We start from the raw sequence: 27,157 nt of genomic DNA, 5'->3' as shown, positions 1-27,157 counted from the left end.
GCTACTGATGCATCCTGCAGAGAAGTGATGAATTTAAAATGGAAATACTGTTTATTAAAGTAAGCTGTTTCACAGCAATCCAGTAATGGTCACCCAAACAAGACTTTTGCTGGCTGCTGCTTTCTGAGATTCTTGGCATGATATTCAGAAAGACACATTTATAAATTTTTAGCTTGCCATCACAGGATTTTGATTCCCTTGTACCAAAATAAAAATCTTGTCTTGTAATCAAGATGGCATTCTAAATAATTGGAGTTTTTAAAAAAAAAAAAAAAAAAAAAAAAAATCAAATTTTCACCCTAACTATATATATTTTAAAAATGGGTGGGAAAAAGAGGAAAGGAATTCTTTAGCTACGAAGTGATTCCATTTGTTTTGTCTATTTTGATGTGTTGTGTGCAGTCTGGTAGTTATCAGTCATCTTTTGCACTTTTTCAAGCAAATAAGGAGCTGTCAATGTGAACAAAAGGAAAACATTCTTGGTGTAATTCATGCTGGTTGGGGTGACACAACTAGTCAGCAATTTTTCCCATTTTCCCAAAAAAATTCATTAAGGCCACTGTGAGGAAGAAATAGGTTATAACTGGGAAGATGTGTGGTTTTTAGCTATGTTGTGCTCAGATAATAGTTCAGCCTTATTAGCTTTGACAAGTCCACACAGAATACCCCAGAAAAAGGCCAGAAGGCAGCTGCTAGCAGGGACCGGTTGCGGATGGAGTTCCTGACAGAGCCATGCTGCTTAGTAAAGGGAGCAGTCTAGGAATCTGTACAGAAACATCAGGCCTCCATCTGCAGGTGTTTCAGAAAGTACAGAGATCAGAATATATATGTGGTTTAGGAAGCCCAGACCTCACTGTTGCTCTGTGAGGAGCTAATTTTTCCCTAAAATGGGATGATGACAGGAAACTCTTCAAAGTAAAAATTGTCCCTTTTCTCTGCAGAATGAAATTATGACTTTGAGTATGGATGAGCAAACCCTCTTGTCAGGCCCCACTTTTTGTCCCTGAAATTAGCAGGGCCCTTCCCCGCACCTGCCTAATGTAATCCAAACTGACCAAAAATTTATTTGTTCATATGTGAAAAAATACCATTGGCACGTGTCAGAAAATAACTATGTAGAACATACAAACTTTATTAATCGGTATATAAATGTGAATACACTACATACAAACAGTAACAGATTTCAACGAGATGGATGAGTCTGAGACTCAGCAGCTCATTGTGCTGTGTCCACCCTGCCCCCTTATGAAATTTCATGCCACCCATGAGAGGGCCTGCCCCCCACTTTGTGCATCCTTAGAGTAATAAATAGCATTAAAATGCTGCATACCCAATTAAAATTTCATAAACTTAATTGTGCTATAGTGTTGCTTTGTGATACATTTTTAGGCTTATTATATTATAAAAATCTGAAGTCTAAAGCTTTCACAGATTATGTGCTGGGCTGTAAAACAGACAGTCCTAGTTTTGCCTCACATTTTTTTCCCACACAATTATCAGATTTTAGCAGAAAAGCAGTAGTGAAAGAAGAAAATAAGGTATCTGGTACGTTTTTGTCTCAGACATTAGCTAATACAATTGATTGACCTTTATGGATCAATGTCTGTGGCTTGAAGGGGATGAAATAATGACAGTCCATATTCTCCACCATAATACATGAGATGTTTAAAATATATTTAAAAATACATGGAAATGAAAGTATTTTAATATTGTGAGGAAGGCATACTGATAAGCTTCTGTGATATGTACCGCGTGTTACTTACCTCCTGCAGTCAGTTTATAGTGGAGCAATAACTGTTTTATTTGGAGATGATTTCCTTAGTAAGTATAAATTCACCTTTGATACATTTAAGTGTTTTATAATATGTTCATATCACAATATACTGTTAAATTTCTCCTTTAGCAATATAACTCTCTTGAAGAGCAATGTTGTTCTGTTAGAGCTGGCAGTTAACCATAGATAATCCATGTGATTAATGCACAACAAATCTCCAGATTAAAACTGCAATCAATCGTGATATTTTTAAACTCGGTGTTAAACAATACAATACCCATTTAAATTTATTATCAATATTTTGAATGTTTTATTAAATTTTCAAATATTGTTTTAAATTACAACCTAGAATACAAAGTGCAGAATGCTCACTTATTTTTATTACAAATATTTGAACTGTAAAAGAGTATTTTTAGCACACCATACAAGTACTGTAGTGCAATATCTTCGTTGCAAAAGTGCAACTTACAAATGTGGATTTTTTTTAAACATGACTGAACTCAAACAAAACAATATAAGATATGAGCACCTACAAGTCAAAGCATGAAGGGGCATATAAATATTTAGTATCTCTGACATGTCAGTATCTTGAAACACTGGTTACAAGGGTGTAATGAGAGTGCCTATTCTTACTTTCAGCTGACTTGTTAAAAAAGAAGTGGGCAGCACTGTCTCCTGTAAATGTGGACAAACTTATATATCTTTCCCCAAAATGGAAAGTATATATCTAGTATAGATATGTAGACAGATAGCAATAAGGTTTATTGCATGGACAGGTTCCTGGGTTAGTGTTTCTGTGACATGGTGTGTGGCTGCTGGTGAGTATTGTTTGAGTGGTTGTCATTAGGAGAGGACAGGCCTGTCACCCAAGGCCCGTGAGAGTGAGGGATCGTGTTCCAGTGTAGGTTGTAGATTCAGTGATGCACTGGAGAGGGGGCTATAGGTGGTTAAGTGTTCTCTCTTTCTTGTTGGGCCTTTCATGAATTTGGTCACTTGTGGGTACTCGTCTGGCTCTGTCAGTCTGTCCCTCTACTTCTCCTGGTGCATAACTTAAGTTTTATGAATGCCTGATAAGGATCTAGTAGTTTTTTGTCTGTCTGTGGGATTGGAGCAGATATGGTTGTATCGTAATGCTTGGCTGCCGATAATGGATTGTATGATGTGTCTTGGGTGGAAGCTGAAGGCATTTAGGCAGTTGGTAGGTAGGAGCCCATGGGAAGCACATCTCAGAGGAACAGAAGTTCAAAAGAGTTGGCAGTTTTCCAAAGAGACATTAAGGGCACATGAGCAAACTATCTCACTCTGTTGGAAAGACTAAGAAATATGGCAAGAGATGACCCTGTCTTTATCAGGAGCACTTCAGTTGTTTTAAAATAAAAGTGGAAACTAGAGCCAATTCCAAAGGATGAATGTGAACAAATACAGGTATATAGGGACAAAATTAGAAAGGCCAAGGTGCAAAATAAGTTCAAACTATTGTGACAAAACTCCTCCTCCTCTGCCTTAGTGGGTCCTGCGCTGAAGTGGATTACTTGTCTCAGAAACTAAGAGCAGCACCCAGTTTAGAAACTTTCTCGAGGGGATCAGCATTCCTTTTATTGAACCACCCTCATCAGTGGCCAGCATCGGGTTAAAAGGGAGAACATACGCCCCAGTGTTTGCTGCCCCTCCAAGTGATTCCTCCCAGACCATCCACCATAGCGTCTCTTCTCCAGTTCCTTTCACACAGTGAGCTCTCAGAAGGGGAGCCATTTTTCAACAAATACCAATGGGTTCTTCATTGGCTCCAGGTGTCCAGATTAGTCTGGGATCACTTGATTATGGAAACTTCCAAATAGGTGCCAGGGTGTCTTAATTGGTCTGATTGCTCTGACTGATTTGTGGCCAGTTCCTGCTGGTTCTAGATTAGCCCTTTTTCCTTTATGCTGGAAAAAGGGACTTGGTTTAGAGCTATATTCTTCCCTTCTAGCAGCATGGAGGCTGGAGCCCCCACCAGTCATGTAGGTGGGAGGGAAGAATATAGCTCTAAACTAAATCCCTTTTTCCAGCATAAACAAAAAAAGGCTAATCTAGAACCAGCAGGAACTGGCTACAATCACTCAGAGCAATCAGGGTAGGGTAGGCTTGGGGTAGAGATCTGGATAGAAGCAGGCTGGGGGTGGAGGACTCTGACCATTGAATAGGGGCATTTACCTCTGTGCGTCACCACTGCGGCCCCCTACCCTGCCTGGTGGAGCAGCAGCGTGAAGAAATGCTCCCTAGAAAGAGGCTTTTTTTATTGCCTCTCCCAGGCACTGCCCTCCTGTTGTTCTGATTGGCAGCCATTTCCCCAGCCGGGGGGCGGGAAGCAGGAGTGGTGGCCCGGAAAGTAGTGGCAGTGCTGCTTCCTGCCCACACCAGGCAGAGCCTGTGGGCTGGATCCATGGCAGGGCTGGGAGGTGGGGAGCCCTGAGCCTCAGGGGCTGGATGCAGACAAGCCATGGGTCGCATCCGGACTGCGGGCTGGGTGTTTCTCCATCCCTGCTTTAGGGAAATGGCCTTGTCCCCAGCTGTCCTTGGGTGGAAGGATCTGCAGATCTGATGCTCACCAGCGATGTGGCTTCACACAGTCAGCAGTGGCAGTCAGTGTGCAGGTTGCTAACTGGCATAGGCCTCTGACAGGTGGCACAGGCTTTAAAGTCAGGGTAACCATGCATGCCTCATCCCTGGGCTAAGTCCCTAATGGGGACCATCTATATGCTAAGCTACAACTCTTAGAGGCTCTTAACTAGAGGAAAAACTATGTACAACTGAAAGGGGGGAAAACGCTAGTCTGAGACTGCACTCAAAACCACAGCACGCAGTTCTAAGCATTGTCACTGGTGGCAAGGAGGAACTGAGGAGGAGGCTGGAGGCACCCTATATCGTGCGGCATCTGTATGCTGCTCCAGGGGGTGCCTGTGCTGGGTCCCCTACAGCTACTGCTGAGTGAAAATCTCCCAGCACTGGTGCATGTGGCAAGCAGGCCCATGTGCAATGGACACAAGAAAGCACTTGAAGAATTTGGGTGGTTTTTGTTACCCTTTATTTCTCTAGCCCATGTGATAGGGTCAGGCCAGAGGGCTAAAGGAGAATGCTAGAAGGGACCAGCGGGGGCTCGAGCTCCCAGCCCCTGGGGTGAGAGGGGGCTCCTGCACCGTCCGCTAGAACATCCATGATCCTGCTGTACCACGGAAGTTGCCAGACAAGACAGTATAAGATTTCAGAGGTGCACCCTGTATGTGAGAATATAAATCCATTAGGCAAGTGTTGTGGGCTTAATAGTTACACCCTTGAGGAATTAACCTATCTAGTGGTTTACAGATAGGGAGGTACACCTACCTCAGTTCTGTTCCTGCCTTTTTTCTCTGATTTTTTTGATTTGTGCCTTTTGCTAAGTCATTTAACCTATGTGTTTGAAAATTGGCATAAGATAAGGTAAGATGGGTGTTGAGGTTACTAGTGGAAACACTTTGACACTATCTAGAATTTAATTATATTGTCTATTAATATTTAACTTAGTGATATTTCAAACAAAAATTCAGTCTCTCTAGGTTTTAAAAAAACACTGAGTGATACGACACACAGGTTTACTATCTTTGGGGTGTTTTAATTGCACATAGAAGGGCAAATCTTAATTCCAGTACCTATTACGATTACCAGAATTGAGCTGTGTTCTGAGCAATTGCATGCGGTGGGGAGCACGATGGTCCACAGGATTTTAAGATAATTTATAGGAATGAGATGGCATGCAGGTTCCAGAGCCACCAGCAACTGCATGCAAATATCCATGTACGTGGATGTTTGCATTCTGTAGGAAATGCTGCATCTTCCATGACTGTAGCAGGCTTTTTCCAGCAAGGGAGGAAGCTTAGGGAGGATCAAATGAACCAGCATGCAGTTGTGCAAGCTTCTGGGCTGGGGCAGGGCCACATTGCCAGGGATTTAGTCACAACCACACACAGGATCCAGTTCAGTCCACCTTCCCCTGTCCTTTCCCCAGTTAATTTGAGTATAGTAAATTCTGCAGAAAAGAGCTCTCCAGGCTGCAGAACAGCTTCAGAACTCCTTTGTAGATTGTGCCAACTGTGTAGCTAGAATAGTTTCTATAGCCCCTTCCATCTGGATCAATCTTGGGGGAAGTACCAGAGATACCCCACTGCACCCATTTGCTGGCCCACTATGCTCCTCTCCCTCGTGCTGTAGTCAAGGAGGCTTCCACACAGCAGGTCTCTGCACCCTGTGAGCTGTATGCATCCTCTTCAAAGCCTTCCTGCAGCTTGTGTAGTGAAGCCACACTGTTTCTGCTGCAGGGGACTCATTGCCACTGCAGAAAGGAGGACAGATCCTAAACATTTATATAAGTGGATAGACAGACAAACCTTACAAAACAGATCTTGGTACTGTGGAACTGTCACAAGTTACCCTCCCCTCTAAATGGTATTGCATCATCAGATCCTTCCCCTCCAGTACTTTGCAGAAGCTGATTTTAAGGGACTCCATTAGGAACTGGGGGAGGGATCCTACTGAGCCCTCATGTCACCAGTTCTGTGCAAAAGGTAATCTGGAATGTGCAGCGATAATTGAAATAGATTGAGGTTGTAGTTTGCTAAGTATAATAACTCGAGGATGATCTAAAACCAGACAAATATTGGTGGGCCTGTACATGTATACTTACTTGTACTGTAATTAGTTGATTTAATTATGAACATTTTTATATTTAGAGAATGAAATCATGAGAGACATTACGTATTTTACAGTAGACCCCCAAGTTATGCGAGGGTTGGTTGTGTTCCTGGGCAACTTCACTTAACTCAAATTTTGTGCAAGTCAGAGGAGCTGGGAACCAGGCAGTAGCCTGGCTTCTGACTCCCAGAGAGGCGGGGAGTGGGGAACCAGGCAGTAGCCTGGCGCTCGGCTCCCCTCTGCTGGTGGAATCCAGCAAACTGACCAGCATGCATCACTGGTCAGTTTCCCAGCTGTCATCCACTCCTGGGGAATGGGAAACTGCTCCGGTCAGGGGCAGCAGCTGCTCCTGTCAGGCTCTCAGCTGCTGCCCATGACAGGAGCTGGGAAACTGACCAGCACAGCAACTGGTCAGTTTCTGTGCTCCTCTGAGTGGCAGGGAGTGGTGGGGAGCTGGCAGCTGGCATTCCAGAGCCAGGCGCCAGCTCCCCGCTATTCAAAGTTACGTTAACCTGAGATATGCACATTTGACTTGCACATATCTCATGGGTCTAGTGTACTTAATAAAATTTATATTTAAAATCTCTCCAAATCATCACATGGTTGTATATCAGCACCTTTAGTTTTCCTTTGGGGTGTTTTTTTAAGTATTTAACATCTCTTGTTCACAATAAGGTGAGGTAAATGTTTAAAAAGAGCATCATTATATTGGGATTTTACACAGCAAGATCAGGCAATTCAAAGTTGTGGTTCCCATAGTAACTGCAATTGTGCCACACTTCATATACATATTAATGCATAAAGGTTAATACCTCTCTACAGCAATGCAGAATTCAGTTATACATGGGGGGGAAGGGGCAGGAAACTCATAGCTGCTGTGAATACTATAATTTTCAATTACCTGACTTTTGTGGTGTTCAGATTTTGAATGTAGCACAGCACTTGCATGCCCTTTCTCCTTCAAGGGCTCATATTTTCATGCAGTGTAGCCTTGGTTCAGTCACTTTCCGCAGGAGCCTGAAGACAGGCTAAGGCCATGTCTACACTATTGGCTAGATTGCAGCAGTGTCAATTTAGTGGGTCTGGTGAAGACATGCAAAGTTGATTGAAGGCTGCACTCCTGTTGGTGTCCGTACTCCACTTTCCTGAGAGAGACAAGTTACATCAATAGTAGAGCGTCTCCTGCTGACTTAGCATGGTGCAGACAGCCACTGCAAGCCCCACACAGGATGGGAGGGTGGCCAGGGCAGGGCCAAGGACAGTTATACCTTACTGGGCTCATCACAGCTGCATGGAATGGCGCTGCTGCCCTTAAACTTCAGTGGCTCCTAACTCAATTAGATCTTCTCCTTATTCTGTTCCAAGCTGTTCTACCTCCAAATAGCAGCACAAAGCAGCTAGAGGACTCCTGTTTTGTGAGATCGCTATTTTCCTATAACAAAGCACTCTTGAAATTGGGTTACTGCAGTAAGATCTCCTGTTTTTTGTTTTTTTACTGCATTCACCTTTTCTCCCATTTGGTCACTTTTATCTGCAGTATAGGTTGAACCTGTCTAATCCAGCACCCTCAGGACCTGACTGGTGGTAGATGAGAGTTTGCCAGATGATGGAAGGTCAATATAATCTAGCATATTACCAACACTACCACTGCTTACTGAGCTTTTAGAAGACATTTTGGGGTAAATAACAGCACAGAACACTGAGAGGCTGTAAACAAACTTTATAGGACCACAGGAAACTTGGCCACAACAGTTATTGGTCATCCAGCTAACTAAAATCATGCTGGATTATGGATATTGCTGGAAGAGAGATTTATGGATTAGATATGTTCAAACTGTGCTAGAAAACATGGGCTTATGTCTACACTGTGGATTTTACAGTACCACAGCTATACCACTACAGCTGGGCTGCTGTAAGGTGTCCCACGTAGCCACTCTTTGACAGCCAGACACACTTCTGCTGGGATAATTAAACCATTCCCAATGAACTGCTTTAGCTCATGCCAGTAAAATTTACATCGTCAGGGAGTGGTTTTCACACTCTTCACCAGCAAAAGTTTTACTGGTAAAACTGGTACTGTAGACATGTTAGTCTGCAACTCCATGCTGAATTGCAACGAGCCCGTATGCTGTAGGTTGAGGGCAGAAGAGAACACTGAGACAGTATTGTCTTGTCCTCCCTGTTGTCTTGTAGGCAAACTGACATCTGGAACCTGGAATTTATTTTTAGGTGAATAGTAGTGTGGAGAGAGGGGATTTAATGGTGTTTTACATAATACAGTAAACTTTGGGGTTTGTTCCAGTTAATTTATTTCTCAGATAAATAACAACTCATTGATTTGTCAATTGTTTATTTTTAGCATTGAGAAACGTAATGCCAGAAATATTTCAGAGAGCTGAAATAATAGCCTATGTGTGAGTAAGTAATAGAGAAGTTTTATGAATTAAATTAAATGATGCATCCTACTTGCACACTTTTCTACCATGAATACATTCTTAAAAAATGATCCTACAATAAAATTAATAGCAAAGTACAGTATATGAAATTTCATTTTTGCCTTCTTCCATTTCTCACGTGTCTGCTGCTACAAGCCACAGTTTCATGTATTATCATTGAGTCTTTAATGCTGATGCTCAGACAACGTGGTCGCCCTCCAGAATGAATTTCTTCCTTCAGGCAATTCATGGGTACTGTGCTAGAGCAGTGGAAAATAATTTTATGGCATAGCAAATGTAGTAGTATTTATATTCTTTATGGGTTTATGGATTTGCTATAGATGTCCTTGGTGCTTTTGAAGGGTTTAAGATTATTCATTATTTAACATGTACCACAATTTGTTTGGTTAATGTATTACAATGTTAGACTTTTTTATAACATTTCAAGTAATTGTTTATATTTTACATTAAAGTTGCTTCAGTACCTACTTCTAAGTAACTGTACTGTACATTTCTTCTTCGAGTGTCCCCCTGGGTGCTCCACATTAGGTGTCGGGCTCGCCCGGCGCCGCAGATTGGATCTTCCAAGCAGTTTCTGCCGGACCGCACATGCGCCGGTGCGCACCACTCCCCCGCGCGCTCCCGGCCATGTGCGCGATCCGGTCCCCGCCAGTTCCTCTTAACCGCCGTCAGCTGCAGACGGAATCCGACTAGGCTAAGGCCAAATAGCGTATTCAACGACTTTATCTGTTTTTCTTTCAAAGTTTTTTTCAGATACTTAGGCTACTATGAGTAGCCGGTTGTTATTTTGCAAAAAAAAAAAAAAAGAACAAACAAACTACGGGACAGCTTCAGCCAGTCCCAGTAACAACCGCCGGAGGCCAGGAGCTACGGCCATCAGCCCTCCTGCTGAGGCAGGCCATCGGACGGGGAAAACAGAACAAAGAAGGTGCTAAGTACCCACTTAATAAAACTCAAAGACTCACCAACAGTGTCCTCTTCAGGCTTTAAAAAATGTGAGTCCTGCCGAGAGGCGATTAAGGAGAGACAGGGAGATGCGGCTTAAAATGCTGCTTTTGATAAGGCCCTCCAGCCAGACATGCCGGAGCAGCCGCAGCAGGAGGGACCCTCCGGGGCCCATGAAAGGAAAGCTGCCTCCCTCACTCCATCAGCGCAGAAACGGAGGAAAGTCTCCCCAGCCCGATCCCTGCCGGCAGCAACAGCAAGCGGGACGGGAGGAGCGCACAGCCCCCAGCCGCAGCAACAGCTGATCGGCGGCGGCAGGGAGAGCCACGTGGAAGCGGCTCAGCCTCCGATGATCAGCCAGCCGCCCCGCACCGCAAGCAGGGCAGCGGCTTAAAACTGCTTTTCATAAGGCCCTCCAGCCAGACGTGCCGGAGCGGCCGCAGCAGGAGGGACCCTGCGGGGCCCATAAAAGGAAAGCTGCCAAAAACGGAGGAAAGCCTCCCCAGCCCGATCCCTGCCGGCAACAATAGCGAGTGGGACGGGAGGAGCGAGCAGCCCCCAGCCGCAGCAACAGCTGATCGGCGACGGCACGGAGAGCCACGTGGAAGCGGCTCAGCCTCCGATAATCAGCCAGCCGCCCGGCACCGCAGGCAGGGCGGCGCCTAAACAAGCGCCGGTACCGGCGGCACCGCAGGCAGCGGCACCGACCCCCGGGGAACCGGCGGTGCAGAGCGTGCAGGCACGCAGCCTGCAGGCACCAGAGCACACCGCACCTGCGGCACCGCCCTCCAGCGTGCCGAGCTCGGTGCGCACAGGGCCGGGATCCCCTGTATGTCAGGGGGCAGAGTTACCTCCTCAAGGGAGGGGAAAGGCTGCACACAAGAGGAGGCATTGCAGCCCCTCTCTGCACAGGGCTGTGGAGTTGCTTTCTCACAGCCCTCCGCTTATGTTACAGACTCCAACCAGAAGGCAGGGGTCCCCCCTAGCCTACCCGGAGCCCCCTTCTCCATTTTTTGCAACCAGCCTCACCCTGGCTGGGACCACCTTCACCCTTCCTGGGGTTTGAACCGCTGGACTATTATGCAAAATCGCTCTCTCCAGCCCTCCCCCAGACGCAGAGGGTATGCACCAAGGGAGTGGTCTAGGTCACCTTCCCAAGAACAGTGCCTATACTGCCATGGTCGCCCCTACCACGCGGGGCATAGACACCATCGGCTATCTACCAGGGAAAGATCCCCACAAACGATCTCGTACCCCTAAGGGCAATTGCGACCGGGGACAGAGACTCAAGCATCTCAGGGGGGACTGGTTATGGAACCCCGAGATTTTCCCTCGCAAACCTCTAGTGAGAGGGTGTACCATCACCAGCAGGAACCGGAAGGGTCCAGAGAGACGTACCCCAGCGGTTCCTCGCTCTCCTCCCCGGATGAGGCTATGGCCCCGGGGGACGTCCATCCTCCGGACGATCTCAAACAGTTCCAAGAGCTGTTTTACGAGGGTGGCCTTCACGCAAGGCATCCAGACAGATAAGGTGCAAGAGAAACACCATAAGCTCCTCAAAAATCTGAGACCTCCGGCCTCCTCCAAAATAGCAATACCGCTTAATGACGCAATCTTGGAGTCTGCCACTATGATATGGCAGACTCCTGCGACTATTCCGCCTGTCCACAAGAGAGCAAAAAAAAAAACAAAAAAAAACTTCGTGCCGACAAAGGGCACGGAGTTCCTGTTCAGCCACCCACAACCAAATTCCTTGGTGGTGGAGTCGTCGCAATGTGGGGGAACAGACAAACATGCCAAAAAGCTAGAGCTGTTGGGCAGAAAGGTCTACTCCTCCTCCACTCTACTGTTGCGAATGGCAAATTACGCAGTGCATCTAGCGAACAATAATTTCGATAACCACATTAGGTTAACCTCCCTCATGGACTCGCTTCCAGAGGGCAAGAAACCAGTGCTCAAGGCCATCATGCAAGAAGGCTACGCGGCCTCGAGGATGGGAGTTCAGATCGCCCTGGATGTTGCGGACTCAGCAACAGCGTCCCCAGTACCACAGGGGTTATGAGCAAGGGCGACATCAACAGCACCAGCAGTACAGAACTCCCAGGCGTCATTCCCAACACAGCCGTGCGTCCTCGGGGCAGGGCCACAGGCCACAAGTTTGACACACAGATCCAGGGCTGCGCCATCACTACCGTCGCAAGGTCATCCGAAGCGGTTATTCCACCATCGCCTCCGACCACTCTATAACCAGTGACGAAGGATCACCACAGACAAATGGGTGCTGGAGATCATAGCCACGGGGTACGCCATCCCCTTCCAGTCGCTCCACCCAGGCCCCACCTCCAGGAGGCCTCCCACGTGGCGAGGCTCACGCAGGAGGTAGACCATCTCATGCTCATAGGGGCAGTGGAAAGAGTGCCGGAGCAACTGCAAGGGAGAGGGTTCTACTCCAGGTACTTCCTCACGGGGAAAAAGACAGGAGGCGGGAGGTCCATCTTAGATTTTCGAGGCCTCAACCGGTACCTGCGCAAGCAACGCTTTCGGATGATCACAATCGCCTCCATCCTTACGGCACTATACGATGGAGATTGGTTCGCAGCCCTCGACTTATAAGACGCGTATTTTCACATAACTATTCATCCGGCTCACCTACGATTCCTCTGGTTTCTCTTGGTAGGCAAAGAACATTTTCAATACAAGGTCCTACTGTTTGGCCTCTCCTCGGCCCCCAGAGTCTTCACCAAGCCCTTGGCAGTGGTGTCAGCCTACCTGCACAGACAGGGCGTATTTATATTCCAGTATCCGGATGACTGCCTACTCAAGGGGCCTCGAAGGAGGAGGTACTACGCATAATATGCGTCACAACAGGCACGTTCTCTCGCTTGGCCTGGTTATCAATCTGACAAAATCAAAGATAGACCCCACGCAGGACATAGAGTTCGTAGGGGCACGCATAAATTCTATTACAGCGAGGGCGTATCTACCAGAGACTCCCTTTCGGGCCGTCGGCTCCCTCGTGCAAGTCTTCACCTTCAGCCCTACGGTGCTGGTTCTGACGTGCTTACAGCTGCTGGGCCACATGGCAGCAGCGGCGTTCGTACAACAGAACGCCAGGTTACCCATGCGCAGCATGCAGCACTGGCTGGCGAGCGTATACAACCCGGCAGCACACACTGTTCACAGGGTGGCGTCGCCCACAACAGAGGTGCGCAAATCCCTGCAATGGTGGGTAAACCCCGAGAACCTGCTAACAGGGGTACCCTTCCACCAACCACACATATTGGTTTTTCTTACTACAGACGCCTCCCTCATAGGGTGGGGAGCACACATGGGCGAAGAGGTGACGCAAGGGCTGTGGTCCTCCACGGAGCAGTCACTGCACACAAATATACTGGAGCTCAGAGCAGTGTTCAACGCCTGCAGACACTTTCGAGACCATATAAAAAGCAAAGTAGTCGGGATCAGTATAGACAATACCTCCACCATGTTTTATATGAATCGGCAAGGAGGAGCTCGGTCCCGTGCCTTATGTGCAGAAGCAGTCCGGTCGTGAAACTGCTGCATCGCCAACAATATAACCCTGGAAGCCTCGTACTTCCCAGGCGCTCACAATGTGCAGGCAGACCAGCTGAGCAGGCGTTTTCGCACTCACGCACGAGTGGCAGATCCGTCCCGATCTGCTGCAACTGATTTTTCATGCATGGGGTTTTTCCCCAGATAGACCTGTTTGCTACTCAGCACAACAAGAAGTGCCCACGATTCTGCTCCAGGGCAGGACTGGGATGGGGGTCCCTGAGGGACGCCTTCACGATCTCTTGGAGGGGCCCCCTGCTTTACGCTTTCCCTCCCACAGTGCTCATCCACAAGGTGTTGCAGAAACCCAGGAGGGAAGGAGCCTGAATGATCCCGATAGTCCCAACGTGGGATTGACAGCAATGGTTCCCCCTACTCCTGCGCATGTCGGACCGGCCACCGATGCCCCTTCCAGTGGCGCCGGATCTGCTCACGCAAGCCCAGGGGTCCATAGTGCATCCGCACCCCCAAGGCCTGCGACTACAAACGTGGTTAATCCATGGCTCAGCTCCCTAGAGAGCACATGTACGGAGGAAGTGCAGCAAGTCCTAGAAAGTAGCAGGAGGACTTCCACCAGGAAGACCTACAAGCAGCAATGGACTCGCTTTACGGCATGGTGTTCTACCAAACAGCTAGCCCCCCTTTCGGTGCCTGTGGCTGCGATATTAGAGTATTTACTAGACCTCAAGAGAGGAGGACTCTCGCTATCCTTGTTTAAGGTCCACCTTGCCGCCTTTTTGGCATTCAGACACGGAGAGACAGGGCACACGGTGTTCGCCCATCCCATGGTTACCAGGTTCCTTAAAGGGCTGGTAAACCTATACCCCCCCCTCGGAAACCGCTTCCACCTTCGTGGAACTTGGACCTGGTGCTTAATGCGAAAAGGGGACCACCGTTCGAGCCTTTGGCCACGGTTTCCCTCTGCCTCCTTATGATAAAGACGACCTCTCTTCTCGCAATCACGTCAGCTCGCAGGGTGAGCGAGCTTGCGGCAGTTATGGCAACACCACCCTGCGCTGTTTTTTCCAAGGAGGCGGTAACCATACGGCTGCATCCAGCCTTTGTTCCTAAAGTTTCTTCTGAGTTTCATACTAACGAACCTATTGTTTACCCTCGTTTTATCCAAAGCCTCATAACTCTGACAAAGAGGTGCACCTACGCCTCCTGGACATGAGGAGGCGCTAGCTTTCTATATAGACAGGACCAAGTCCTTCCAGAGAATGGATAGACTCCTAGTCTCTATCGCTCCCAAATCAAAAGGAGAATGTCTCTCTTCGCAGAGAATCTCGAAGCACATCGTATCTTGCATTAAAAAGTGCTACAAACTCAAAAAGACTCCTTTCCTGGCCATGCCCAGAGCTCATTCCACTAGGGCGGTGGCAGCATCAACACCCCTTTTTCAAGGGCGTTGCGCTAAAAGACATTTGCAGAGTGGCGACCTGGTCATCCTGTGACACCTTCGCCAAACATTACGCCCTTCACAGGGTATTCCAAGAGGATACCCATCTCTCGACAGCGGTCCTCTCGGGGACAAGCTGCACATACTCCGATTACCCACCTCCTATCTTGGGTTACTGCTGGGTAGTCACCTAATGTGGAGCACCCACGGGGACACTCGAAGAAGAAAGAAAGGTTACTCACCGTAGTAACGGTGGTTCTTCGAGATGTGTCCCCGTGGGTGCTCCACTACCCGCCCATCCTCCCTGCTTCGGATCTCTGTTTAGTGTTTTGCAGGAGCATCCGAGGCGGTTGGTCAAGGAACTGGCGGGGACCGGATCGCGCACGTGGCCGGGAGCGCGCGGGGGAGTGGCGCGCACCGGCGCATGCGCGGTCCAGCAGAAACTGCTTGGAAGATCCGATCTGCGGCGCCGGGCGAGCCCGACACCTAATGTGGAGCACCCACGGGGACACATCTCGAAGAACCACCGTTACTACGGTGAGTAACCTTTCTTTTTCATTTACACAGCAAGTAAAATGCTTGCTTTTTTATTTTTTTTATAATTTAATGCAAGATTGCAACCTGCACTTCTGTGCTGACTTCAGAACTGAGTTCTGAAGGCAGTAGCAGAGGAGCTTCCTGAAGCCACAGGGAGTTCCAGGAACTGGAAGTGGGTCTAATCTCCCACTTACTGCTGGGAGAACCCCAGCTCTCTGCTGACATTCAATTAATGACATTTGAAACCTGAACTTTTTTTCCTCCTTGCTTTTGTTAATTTAAAGCAAGGGTGCTACAGCTAGAGGATACCAATTGTTACCTTACAAAATCACCTCATATGGTTGGATCTGTCAATCAATTACAGTTGTAATTGGCTGCTGTAGTGTGAAGAAAAAAAAATCTGTCAAATTCTTGACTTTTTTTTATTGGAACAAGCTAATAATTACATCTGAACGGAGGGCAGTTCCGAATATATTCACAGCCACCCCCTCTTGGGGACAAAAAACAAGTGGTGGGGTGGGAGGTGTCACTAACTGCAGCCAGGAGAGGTGCCCAAGAACAGCCATGCAGGGAAAGAAGAAATCCTGTTCCTGTGATAAACTAGAAGCTGCCCACTCCCAGCAGCAAGAGGAAGATCGGACCTACCTCTAAAAGCCTTCTCCAGCTACAGGAATTTCTAGGGCTTCTGGCCCTGGAGCTTCCTGCCGCTGGGGGAGGTACCAGAGATTACTCAGATCTCCTCTCAAAACAGCTGTAGAGGGGAAGAACAAGTTCTGATCCTCCCCAGCCTAGCTAGGAGCTTCAGGCTAGGATGGTCACAGCAGGACTGGGGGATTTCAGATGTCTGATTTCATGGTGTGGGATGTATTTTTCACAACTGTTACCTGAAACTTGACTTGCTGTAGTCTTTTGCCTAGGAGAGACCATTTTGATTAGGTGTCTCTCACTTCAGTGTGCCCTCACCAGAGGAGTCTTTGCTTCTGTTCTCAGGAAAGAATACTCCCTGGCCCTGATTTTTCTTTTCTAACACATTGAATAGAATCTGCATCTTAAATTTTTTGTACAACATATAGCTAGCATAAAGTTCCATGAAATCCATCCATTCGGCTTCATATTATGTGTCTACTAAAGTAATTTCTTAATGTGATGTTATGTGCCTTCTCCTGTCACACGTTCTTTCCATTTTTATAAATAATATAAAACAGCCTGGAGCAGGTTCAGATGTCAGTAGTCTCATCGATGACATATCCTGAATCCTGCTCGGAGTAAAAACAATAATTGATTTGTGGGAGTATCATCTGTAAGATGTTGGCTAAATACTCACATGTCTACCCATGTACCCATTATTAGAAACGGTGAAAAAATTAAATGTTTATACACCATGATTTTGTGTAATGCCTTCTTCCATCTCTTGTCATCTTCCAGGATTATCTCATTACACCTTAAGCCTAGAAACATATTCATGTGTGCACAACTTCAAATAGATGAGTAAATTCATGGATGTGTATAAGTTCCAAGGCTATACACTGTAAGCTCTGGATAGGTCAGGCACCATATTTCATGGCTGTCAAACATAATATACACCTCTACTTCTATGTAAATATCTCATGCTTTTAAAAAAAATATGTACCTTCTTTTTTTCCAAGTGAAGAATATTTATGCAATGTTTTGAGTAAAAATGGCATTGTAGGCAACTTCAGGAATTACCAAATGTTCTATTTGCCCAAGGAGTTCAAAGTAATGTATTTTATAGCTCTCATGTTTGGTAGCTAGATGCAAGATAACTGTTAAATACCCATTTAGAATACTATAGAGCTACACTAAAATTGTAAAAATGCTTGCAAAACTGTATTTCATTAAAGTGACTAAGATGCCATTGTGGAAGCCTTCAGTTCTTAATTATATTACTCTTACTTTCAAATTAGAATTGTCCTTTTAGAACTTTACAGATCTGAGCTGTTGTATTTCAGATTCGCTTCCAACATGGAGTATCTTTTTCACCAATGACAATTGAAGTGATTTTGATTTATATGTTCATATCTTACACTTACTAAATTCTTGGTTGTAATAGTTTCCACTTTCAAACTAGAATCCATTGTCTTTTTAAGATGGTCCTCCTGAAGCACCTGTTACAAACGGAAGCACCACTACTGTAACAACACTGAACGATGACTTGGATATCTTTGGCCCAATGATCTCCAATCCTTTGCCAGCAGCTGCTGTACCTCCTGCTCAGGTAAACTTTTAGGAAGGTGTATATGCATGTTTTTCTTTTCTTTACTGATTTTTTTGGGGGGACGGTGTTGGTGAAATGTGCCAGACTGAACTTTACTCTGAAATCATCTCTTTTATAGGTACAGATATAGCATTCAGACAAGTTTCCCACAATTCCTTACTAACATTTTAAATAGAGCTAGAGGGGACAACAATACACGGAGAATGTTTTTTCTCTGTGCCCATTCCATCGTTGGCATCTGAGATTGCCAGAGATGGTGTATTTTGTTTTAGTTGTTGACGTGGACTTCTGAGCACTAAGAACGAGACAAAGAATGCCATCTGATTACATGTAGACCACTAAGCTGTCACCAGATGTCAATACGTTAAAGTCACAGAGCAGTCATGGATTTTATCTGGTGAGGTAGGGGTGAAAAACAATAATATTCACAAATCTATCTGCCCCATTTTGGAAGGGAAAGAATGGATACGACTCCAGTAGTTTTTTTTTTTCTCCTTACTGTTTAACTGGTGTGTTACTCCGTTAGGAGTGTTTTGATATGGCTTCGATTCATTTGAAACACACTTAGAAGATTTCTTTAAATGGACAGATCTTTGACTTGGGGGCTAATTACATTAACTGGCTGTAGGAGAATGCTGTTATCTCTCAATGGGGATGAACTGCTGGATCTGGAAGGGAACCAAGCCATGGCCCAGCTCTTTGCTGCACCCTTCGCCTGCTCCAGAGTAAGGAGGAGGCCTCGTGGGAATCCCAGATTGTGTGGAGGCAATGGGATGCCAAGACCATATGCAGAGTTGGAGTGAGGTATAAGGGAACTTATGGAGAAAGCACCTTGCCCAGTTTCTCCTCTCTGATCCCCCACTTCCCCTCACCCAGGAGATAAGTGAGCTTCTTCCTCACATGGCACCCTTCAGGGAATGGGATTCCAGGGTTAGCATGTGCTGCTGCTCTGTTCAGTCACTTTGGTATGTTGCAAAAATTTTCCTGATGAGACCAAGTGATAAAGAAATGGTTATTTTTAGTAAGTTAAAATGCAGCCAAAGCTCAAAGCAATTGTACAAAGGAGGTTCCCTGCTGACTATCAGAAGCCTACTACAGACAACAGAACTGTTCATATTTCTCAAGGAAAAGGTTGTGAGAATATTGTAAGGGAGAGTGTCAAGCAACCTAAATACAGAGTAACTACTACCTCCTCATATAATATTGCTTTCTTTGCCCTTTGCTGTCCAACAACCTGTACAGTGTGATTCTTCTCCAGGAGTCCCAGGCTGGTTTTACGTTCCTTCTAGAAATCAATTGTAGGAAGTAGCAGGATTCAGTCCTACTATATATGTTAACAGGGATTCTTTACAGTCCTTGAAAATTCTTCCTGGGTTTTTAGGGTCTTTTATCCAAGGTAATCACTGTCCCCACAACCCATGATGAGGTAAGATATAAAGCAGGAGAGGTGACACAAGAGGAAGAACAGAAAATACTCTGCATGTGCAGCACTGTTGCAACCCCCCCTGAAGGAACAGTTGCCCTGATTTGCTGAATCCCTGGCAGAACGAGCAGAGCCCAGATAACAGAGGATGAGGCAGGCCCCTGTCCAGCCATCCGAAGTAGACTAATCCCATCCATAGCTAATGTCTGGTGTTAGCTGTGCCAAGTTCATTGAGCAGGCAACAGGAGACAAGGCCAGATTCTGAACAAGGCTACAAAGCAGGTCAAAGACAGGGGGAAAGTACCACTACTTTCTCCTGCAGCACTTCACAGTGGAGTGGTTCCAGCACCTACCTCCACCAGTTGCTCCTTAAATACCATTCACCCCATCTTTGTCTTCCCAGTTTGGGGTAAACTGTTTTGTCGTGGGAACACTGGATATATGTTCTTGTAGAAGGTTCTAGATAGTATGTAGAGATCAATAGTTTTGTCAAGAATTCTACTAGCCTTTGCTTACTGCTAGCAGTGGCCCTAAAGAGACTCCTAAAGCACAATTTTACTTCTTCACCCATCAATCTCTTCACAGCTTCTCAGCCTGTAAAATAGGAGGCTGTCCTCTTAAATGTGCTAGTCCTGTTTTTCCAAATCATTATAGAAGCGATTTGCTATATGATTTAAAAGTACGTAAGGAGAAACATTTAAGCCAAATTTAACTGAATTATAACCTTTTTCTAAGTACAACAGTGCTGACAAATCTTATAAAAGTAACAAATTCCAGTGTCTGCTTAAAATAATTATTTGGACTTAACTTTCAGTAAGGAGACATCTGGCTTTTCTGGGAGTAAGTGATTTAGTCCTTTATCTTTGAATTTGAGACAGGCACCCAAAAAAGTGAATGCTAACGATAGGTTCTTCATAGCATTTCTCTCCGAATTCTTTATTGTTAGAAGGAGAACTCTCCCAATCACAGTGACAAGAGGAAGAGACAGCAACTCTTGACACTTACTGCTCATTTATTTACATTTATGTCAAAAAGGTCACTACATCTGTGGGCATACAAGAAACTGTAGTTGTAGATCAGTAACAGTAATTAGAGAAAAAGGTACTTCACATTAAATCCAGAAAGAAACTGCAAATCAGGGTGGATAAAAATCAAATTAAAATAAAATTTTAAATTGAAATATCATTTATTTTAAAATCATAAAATACCCTTCTCATTTTAAAATAAGTTACAGTTAAGCCTCATCACAAACATGCTACACCTACTTAGTCTCACAAAAATGAATTAATGGCTCTGGTGTGTCCATCCTACCTACTAGCTCTTGCTTCTTGAAAGTTCTGGGTTTTCAATTTCTCTTGCTCAGCAGACTAAACAGTAACATGCGCAAAGAAAGAAGCTGGATAGGATTGTTCTTGTTTTGTGCTTACGTGGTAGACCTTAAACAAGTATGGCAGAAGTTAGTTAAGACGTTGCCTTAAAGACAGAGAGGGAGGCTATGTATAGATTGCTGAGAACTGTCAGCAAAAGATATGCAAATTGTGCAAAGCTCATCTCCCACCGACAGCTCTGTCAGGAGAGGCTTTCTGACATTTGACCTGGCCACTGGGGGCCAAATGTCAGGAAACCCCCCCTTGCCAAGACATCCCTGTCTTCATCATTCCATAAGGAAGAAGGGATATTGGCAGAACATTACTGACATGGGAGACCCAACAGAAGCCTGCAGTTTAGACAGCCCTATATAGGAAAGGGTGGAGGCTGCCGAGAGAGAGTGAAGTGGACTGGAAAGAAAAAGCAAAGACATTATTCAGTATACATGGATTCTTATAGTCCCCCACGCTTTTGCCACAGAAAAACTATCATAGCTTCTGGGCTTAAGAGACCCTGTCTGGGAATAACTTGAAGAAATTAATTCCCTGGGTTAAAAAGGGTGGAGGGGAAGTATCAAGAGTAAGCAGTCGAAGAATGCGTAGGGCCTAGTTGCAAGAATGGATCATAAGGAAAACTGCTTATGGGGAGAAAATGATGTAGTGGAAGATGTGGATATGGCTACGTACCTAATCTATAAGATCATGGACCAGGGACCGTCTCTTTGTTCTGTGTTTATACAGCACCTAGTGCAGGTTATTGTAGAAGGTAGAACAGACTGTTTAGAATGAACAGTTAGCACATATTGTTAGGAATCATTAAGTTAGAGTGGCCTGTTTTAAACTGCACTCATAGAACAAAAAGAGGGGGTTAGTATGTTACAAATTGTTACAATAGGCCTTCATCCCTTTTTTCCCTATGATTGTAGTGGAGTTATGGGTGTTGAATGTTCTAAATACATATGCTAAATAGTCTCTTCCATATTGCACTTAGCTGTCATGCTCAAGTGCCTTTCCCAAACCTGAAGAAGAGCTCTGTGTGACTCAGTGTTTGTCTATGTCACCAACACTTATCAAAATACTCAATGATAGGTAACAGAATGCTTTGCAAGTAACAGCATCTTCATTTGAGGAAAGCAAATGTATAGGTAAATAATGTTTACAGACCATTTCAAAATATTGGGGCAAAAAAGCAGTGTACAAAATGTTTGTAGAAACAGCTGATAAAGACAAGTAGCAGCTCTCATATATCAGCAGGTAGCTGAAACAAAAACGTGTCTCCCAAGTTGTTTGATTTGTCCTGGGTTCATGAATGCAGGACTGTGCACATCTTTTGTAAATAAACACAATTGCATCAGAGATGCCTGATTCCTTCCATTTCTCCTCCTAACAAACAACATGTAGGACCCTGAACTTTGGCTAACCACTCAGGTCAGAAGGGGTAACCATAAGAGCTACTTGCTTATGACTTCAGGTCTTCGGCTTCTTCATGAGTAAGATAAGTCAGGGTTGCATATCTTCTGTGTCACTTCCCCTGAGCTCTAGATGTCACTTCACTTTTGTATATTCCTTTCATTGGACAAAGGTGTAAACTATTAACAAACAAATTTTGATGTATTAGTGTAAATGGAGTGGAATTTGCTTATACAATGTACATAATATTCAACTAGATTAAAAATATTGCAACACACCTCTTCAGGGCAGTCCCTGAACGACTTGGAGAGTTTCTCTGTGCAGTGTTTGCTTGAGAATTACTGTGTATGGTATTGTCTAAATGTATATATTTGTGTATACACTAATTATCACATTTGAAATTGTTTTGAAAATTTTTACTTGCAGTGTTTGCACATAAATAGTGCACCCCATATGTCTGATCCTCCACATACATACTGTTCAATCCCTATGGAGTCATCAAACTCTTGCAGGTGACATAGGCCATCTAGATACTAGGGCTTGTTTGTCTATGTTTAGAATTTCTTTCATTGGCATAGTTAATCCACCTCCATAGGTGGAGGTAGCTGTGTTGACAGGCAAGGTCCTCTCACAATATAATGCCTCCTATCCTGAGAAGTTGGTTGGCATAATTAGGAGTATAGTAAGTACATTTTTTGAGGGGAAGTAAATTGGAAATGCTATAAATCTGCATGCAGAGTTGAAATTATCAAACAAGCAAATACACCACTGACATTTTCTGTGGCCTTTTGACTGACATTAGCATAGATCAAGGCCTTGTGAGTAAATATCGCAAACTCCTAATTAAATATTTATTTTTGCAAGCTGCAATAGCAGTGCTGATCCAGCACTTTGCGCATGTCACAATTTTTAAATTCACTGAATAAACAAACTCAGGTCCCCCAGATCAAGCCAAATTAGCTCATGACAACATGATTAAATTGTGTGAGATTAATGTCTGTTGTAGTTCTGTTTGCTGAGTTGCTGCAAGAGTGACTATTTTGGCACTCCCTTCTGCCAAGAAAGAACCATTGTCTCAGGAAATAACAGTGGGAAGTTCAAGAGTATGTTTGCACTTTCTGCCTCTGGAAGAAAATGGAACTGTACAGAAGGATCTGCAATAGAAGGGTAGCTGCCTCTGTATACCCATAGAGTTGCAATTCTTTCAGGGACTCTGCCTGATTGTGCTAACCCACCAAAAAGTGGGCCATGAAGTTGCCAGAAAAAAGGCTTTCTATGTTTATATAATCTTAATAAAACAATGTTTTTAAAGATTGTGTTATCAAACTAAATTTAATAATTTATAATTTGATGTTACAAGAGTCCATACTTTCCTTAGAAATAGTCATGAGCCAAAAATTGCATTTTTCTAGACCTTATCAGGCACTGATTTTTAATCTGATACGCATAACAGTTGTAGTATTAATCTGAACGAACACAAACTTCTTCTGTATGTACCTACCCACTTTGTAAGTCATGGTGCAGGCTTGACCTGGCTGCAGAAGCTAGTGGAGGTCCTTGCTTCCTCCACACTATTTTCTTAAGTGTGATCTTATCTTCCTTCTCGTTCTCCTCCCTTGGCCATATTTATGGTGTTTGGAAACAGGATGTGGTGGTCCTTGAGCAGCTGTTGTAGAAATGCAGGAACTCTGATTGTTCATGGGCTTCCTTTTCCTTCCAAGTCTTGGAGCCTTGCCTGGGCCTCAACTGGCAGCCATCTGCCCTCCCTCTGATTTGTTGTGATCTGATTTAGTTTTTGCCAAGACCTCCTGGAACGTGGCGCCTTTGAAGTTAGGAAGGCATTATTTCCTGTAACATGAGACTGGGTTTGTGCCAGGTGGCTTTTTGCCACATATTCAGTAATCAAGTGATCTGGTCAGCTGTGGATTTACACTGAATGTTTATTGCAACATTGTCTGGAATCCAGTGTGGGTATTGGCATTTTCCAATTCCAGATGGCAGGTTGACAGCCCCTATTATTGGCAGCTTGGGTGTTGGTATATTTGGGAGGAGGGGAGTATGCGTGCACAATTATCTTAACCCTGGGATTTGCACAGCCTGAACATCCTTTCATCTGTTTCCGTAACCTTAACATGAGGTAACAATGGCAGGGAGTTTGTCTGCAGATCCATATCCCTTATCCTTTCAGGAGTGTAACTGGTTAGTTTGTTCTGTAGTGGTTTAGAGGGCTTACAACTGGTGCATGCCCCAGTATTGACATACGTATAAAGTGGGTATTTGAGGTGAGGATTTAACCCTTGCAAATTCTAACTGGCCTTACTTGAACTTATCTTGCTGTCCAGTATCTGTCTCCATGCATGCACAGTCCAACTCAATAGTGAGTTCCCATTGGTAAAAGGAACAGTCATTTCTTGTAGAGGGTCATGCTGTGTTAAGACAGTGTTACCTATTCAGATAACAGAGGCAAGGAACCATATTGTTTTGTGTATCAATAACAGTTAAGAAAACCTGGAAGATACCTTCCTGTAATCTGTTTATAAAGTGTTAATTAAAAGAAGTAATAAGGCTGAGAAAGATTTAAGGGAAGAGGCTTATGAAACTCAAGATACTCTTGATTTGCTTAGTGATGACAAATTAACAGTTTCCAAAAGTCAGTTTTCTGATTGTGAAAATACAAAGCAACAATTCACGAACAACATATTTCAGAAAAGTTAAGATACTTATAAAGCAGCATAAAAATTCCATTGCACAATCTTCTCGACTATTAAAGAAGCTAACTGTAGACATGTCTTTAAACTCTGTGAAAAGCTTTTGCGTTAGTTTCCATTTAATTGCCTCTAAGAGGGTTAATTAAAAATTGGAAATTGCTTCTCAGTCATTTTTCATTACTAACTTCATTTTATGCCATCCACAGATGAAAATTTAGAAACTTTAAGGTTTTGTAACATATGCATAAATTCAAACATCATTTTGCTGCTCATGTGTTGACCTGAATTGGTCCTCCTTGCAGAATCTGCACATTGGCAATCATTTGGGTTTCTTCGTGATAATATTTAAATGTTTAAAATACTGACTCATTTACAACTAATTTAATAGCTAAATCACTTTTATATTATTTTAGAAGTGAGAATATACAGCTTTTAATGGGATATAATTTCCACTGGTAGTTTCATTGAATAACCTGTCTGTTTTGATCTTTATTTCCCAGAGCACTTCCACTAAACCAACAGCTGCCACCCTATCTGTTGCATCCGGGGATCTTGATCTGTTCATTGAGCAAACCACAAAATCAGAAGAGTCAGCAAAGAAACAACTCTCCAAAGACTCCATTTTATCACTGTATGGCACAGGGACTATGCAGCAGCAAAATGCTCCAGGTAATTAAGTTTTAAATCTGTCTCCAAAGTGATTTGATTTTTTTTTAAGCAGTGTTTAGAATATAGTAGTAATCTCCTGTCAACATAAAATTAAGCACATGCCCTAATGTGGATTTGTTCTTACCATTTTCACAGCTGAAAAGCTAAAATGAATGAAGCATTAAGACAAGGGGGAAAAAATACAATATTCAGATTGATTTTCATTAGAAGTTATTGCTGTTCATATTGTAAACTATCGTATACAAAATATACTGATAATCCTAATTTTTATTATTTGATAAACTTGTTGTATGATCAGTAATTACTTGAGTATGAAATGAGAATCCTCCGTATATGAACAGACTGCCCATATCATTACAAAAGTCATGTTCTGATCTCATTAAACCTGGTGGGAATCCAGTAATTGCCAGTAGTGTGACTGAGATAAGACCTGTTGGTGCAAATGACATAAAAGTTTGCCTCTGAGGTTGCAGAGCTCAGTTTCAGCAGTTGAACTGTTATTTAAGGTGCCATGTTTTGTTTTTTTTCCACTACATTCTTATTTCTAATCACTTTCTACATTTTGCCAAATGCTGATTTTGTATACAATAGTGTAGACAGAATCAGCTCTACAAATTCTAACAAAACTGGCATTTACTGGTTCAAACTGTAAGAAAAAAAATCAGTAAATTGTTTTTCTCTTCCTTCTCCCTTCCAAAATGCAGGTATGTTCATGGGATCTTCTTCCATACCATTTACCACACAACCATCAACTCATTTTCAAGGTTTTCCAGCTATGGGAGTACCTGGTCCTGCACCTGCTGGAATGATGGGAAATATGATGGGACAATCAGTGCCTGTCATAGGACAGAACACAGGTATAATGGTGGGCATGGGAATGCCCAACGGTTTCACTGGCACTACACAAACTGGTGCGATGGGACTTCCTCAGAATGTTGTCGGAACCCAAGGAGGAATGGTGGGACAAATGGTTACTGCACAAAGTAAATATGGTATGCAACAAAATCAACAGGCTCAATGGAACCTTTCTCAGGTGAGGATTTCTTTGCCTTTGTATTGGATAAAAGTTACTGTTTATGAACAAAGTAATTTTTCCCACATACTAGATGTTCAGTTATACTATGGCTCTGTTTATGCTGTAAACCCTGTGATCTGAAAATGTTTTTTTTTCCATGTGTCTGTAGGCTACACAGTATTTAAGAGTGTGGTTTAGTAACTTGCTCAATTTATGGAGCCAGATTCTGCAGTCAGTTGTGTAACTCCATTCATTTTAATGGTACTGCATGCATGTAGGTGTGTGCAGAAAGCAGATTCAGTGAGAATGGCCATGTGCTATTCATCTGGACCTTCAAAGGAGATGCTTTTAAAATAGGCTTCCGTGAAGGGTAGACACGACTGTTTGTTTGTGCTGAGTTTGAACTGTAGCTGAATAATGGTTAATCTAATCAGATAATGTGACGACTATCCTTCTTTAAATTTCCATCAAACATGTTTGAAGGACTCATTACAGTAACACCTTATAAAGGGTGTTGATCTGCGATGTATTTGTTAGTGGCATCCCCTTACCAGTAATGGAATTCGTCATAGTTTCTGTAGCAGAGGAGTTTGGACTAGCAGCAAACTGGGGTCAGAACTGGGGACAGCAGTAAGGAGGTGATGGGGGTGGAGCTGGACTGGAGGGCAATCCCTCCACAACCACTAGGGAGGCTAACCCACCTGAATGTTCCCCTGTGCCCCTCAGTATATCCTACTGTTTGGGGACCACTGATTTAAATAATTCAATGTAATACTGTAAAAGCAAGTATTTCAAGAGAAATGTTGATTTTTATTTTCACTGGAAGTTTAAGGGCTAGACATGGACAGCATAGTCATTCGTTTTGTATTCAATTTATCAGATTAAGTTTAGGTGTTAACTATGATAATTTCAAATTGTATTAAAAACTTTATCTGAAATTT

The 27,157-nt window shown here is 44.1% G+C and overlaps 1 protein-coding gene across 2 annotated transcripts in view; it reads left to right on the top strand.

Moving 5' to 3' along the window:
• SMAP1 (small ArfGAP 1) overlaps positions 1-27,157 on the top strand; it is a 150,651-nt gene that overhangs the window by 119,652 nt on the left and 3,842 nt on the right. For both annotated transcript variants that reach the window (XM_074991076.1, XM_074991074.1), the window contains exons 8-10: positions 17,497-17,624; positions 25,033-25,201; positions 25,906-26,234. In XM_074991076.1, coding sequence (XP_074847177.1) covers positions 17,497-17,624; positions 25,033-25,201; positions 25,906-26,234 — 626 coding nt within the window. The remainder of the gene's footprint in view (positions 1-17,496; positions 17,625-25,032; positions 25,202-25,905; positions 26,235-27,157) is intronic.

Source organism: Carettochelys insculpta, chromosome 3, assembly GCF_033958435.1.
Source record: "Carettochelys insculpta isolate YL-2023 chromosome 3, ASM3395843v1, whole genome shotgun sequence".
NCBI lineage: Eukaryota > Metazoa > Chordata > Testudines > Carettochelyidae > Carettochelys > Carettochelys insculpta.
The sequence above is the reverse complement of the archived record's forward strand: the minus strand, read 5'-3'. Positions and strand labels throughout refer to the sequence as shown.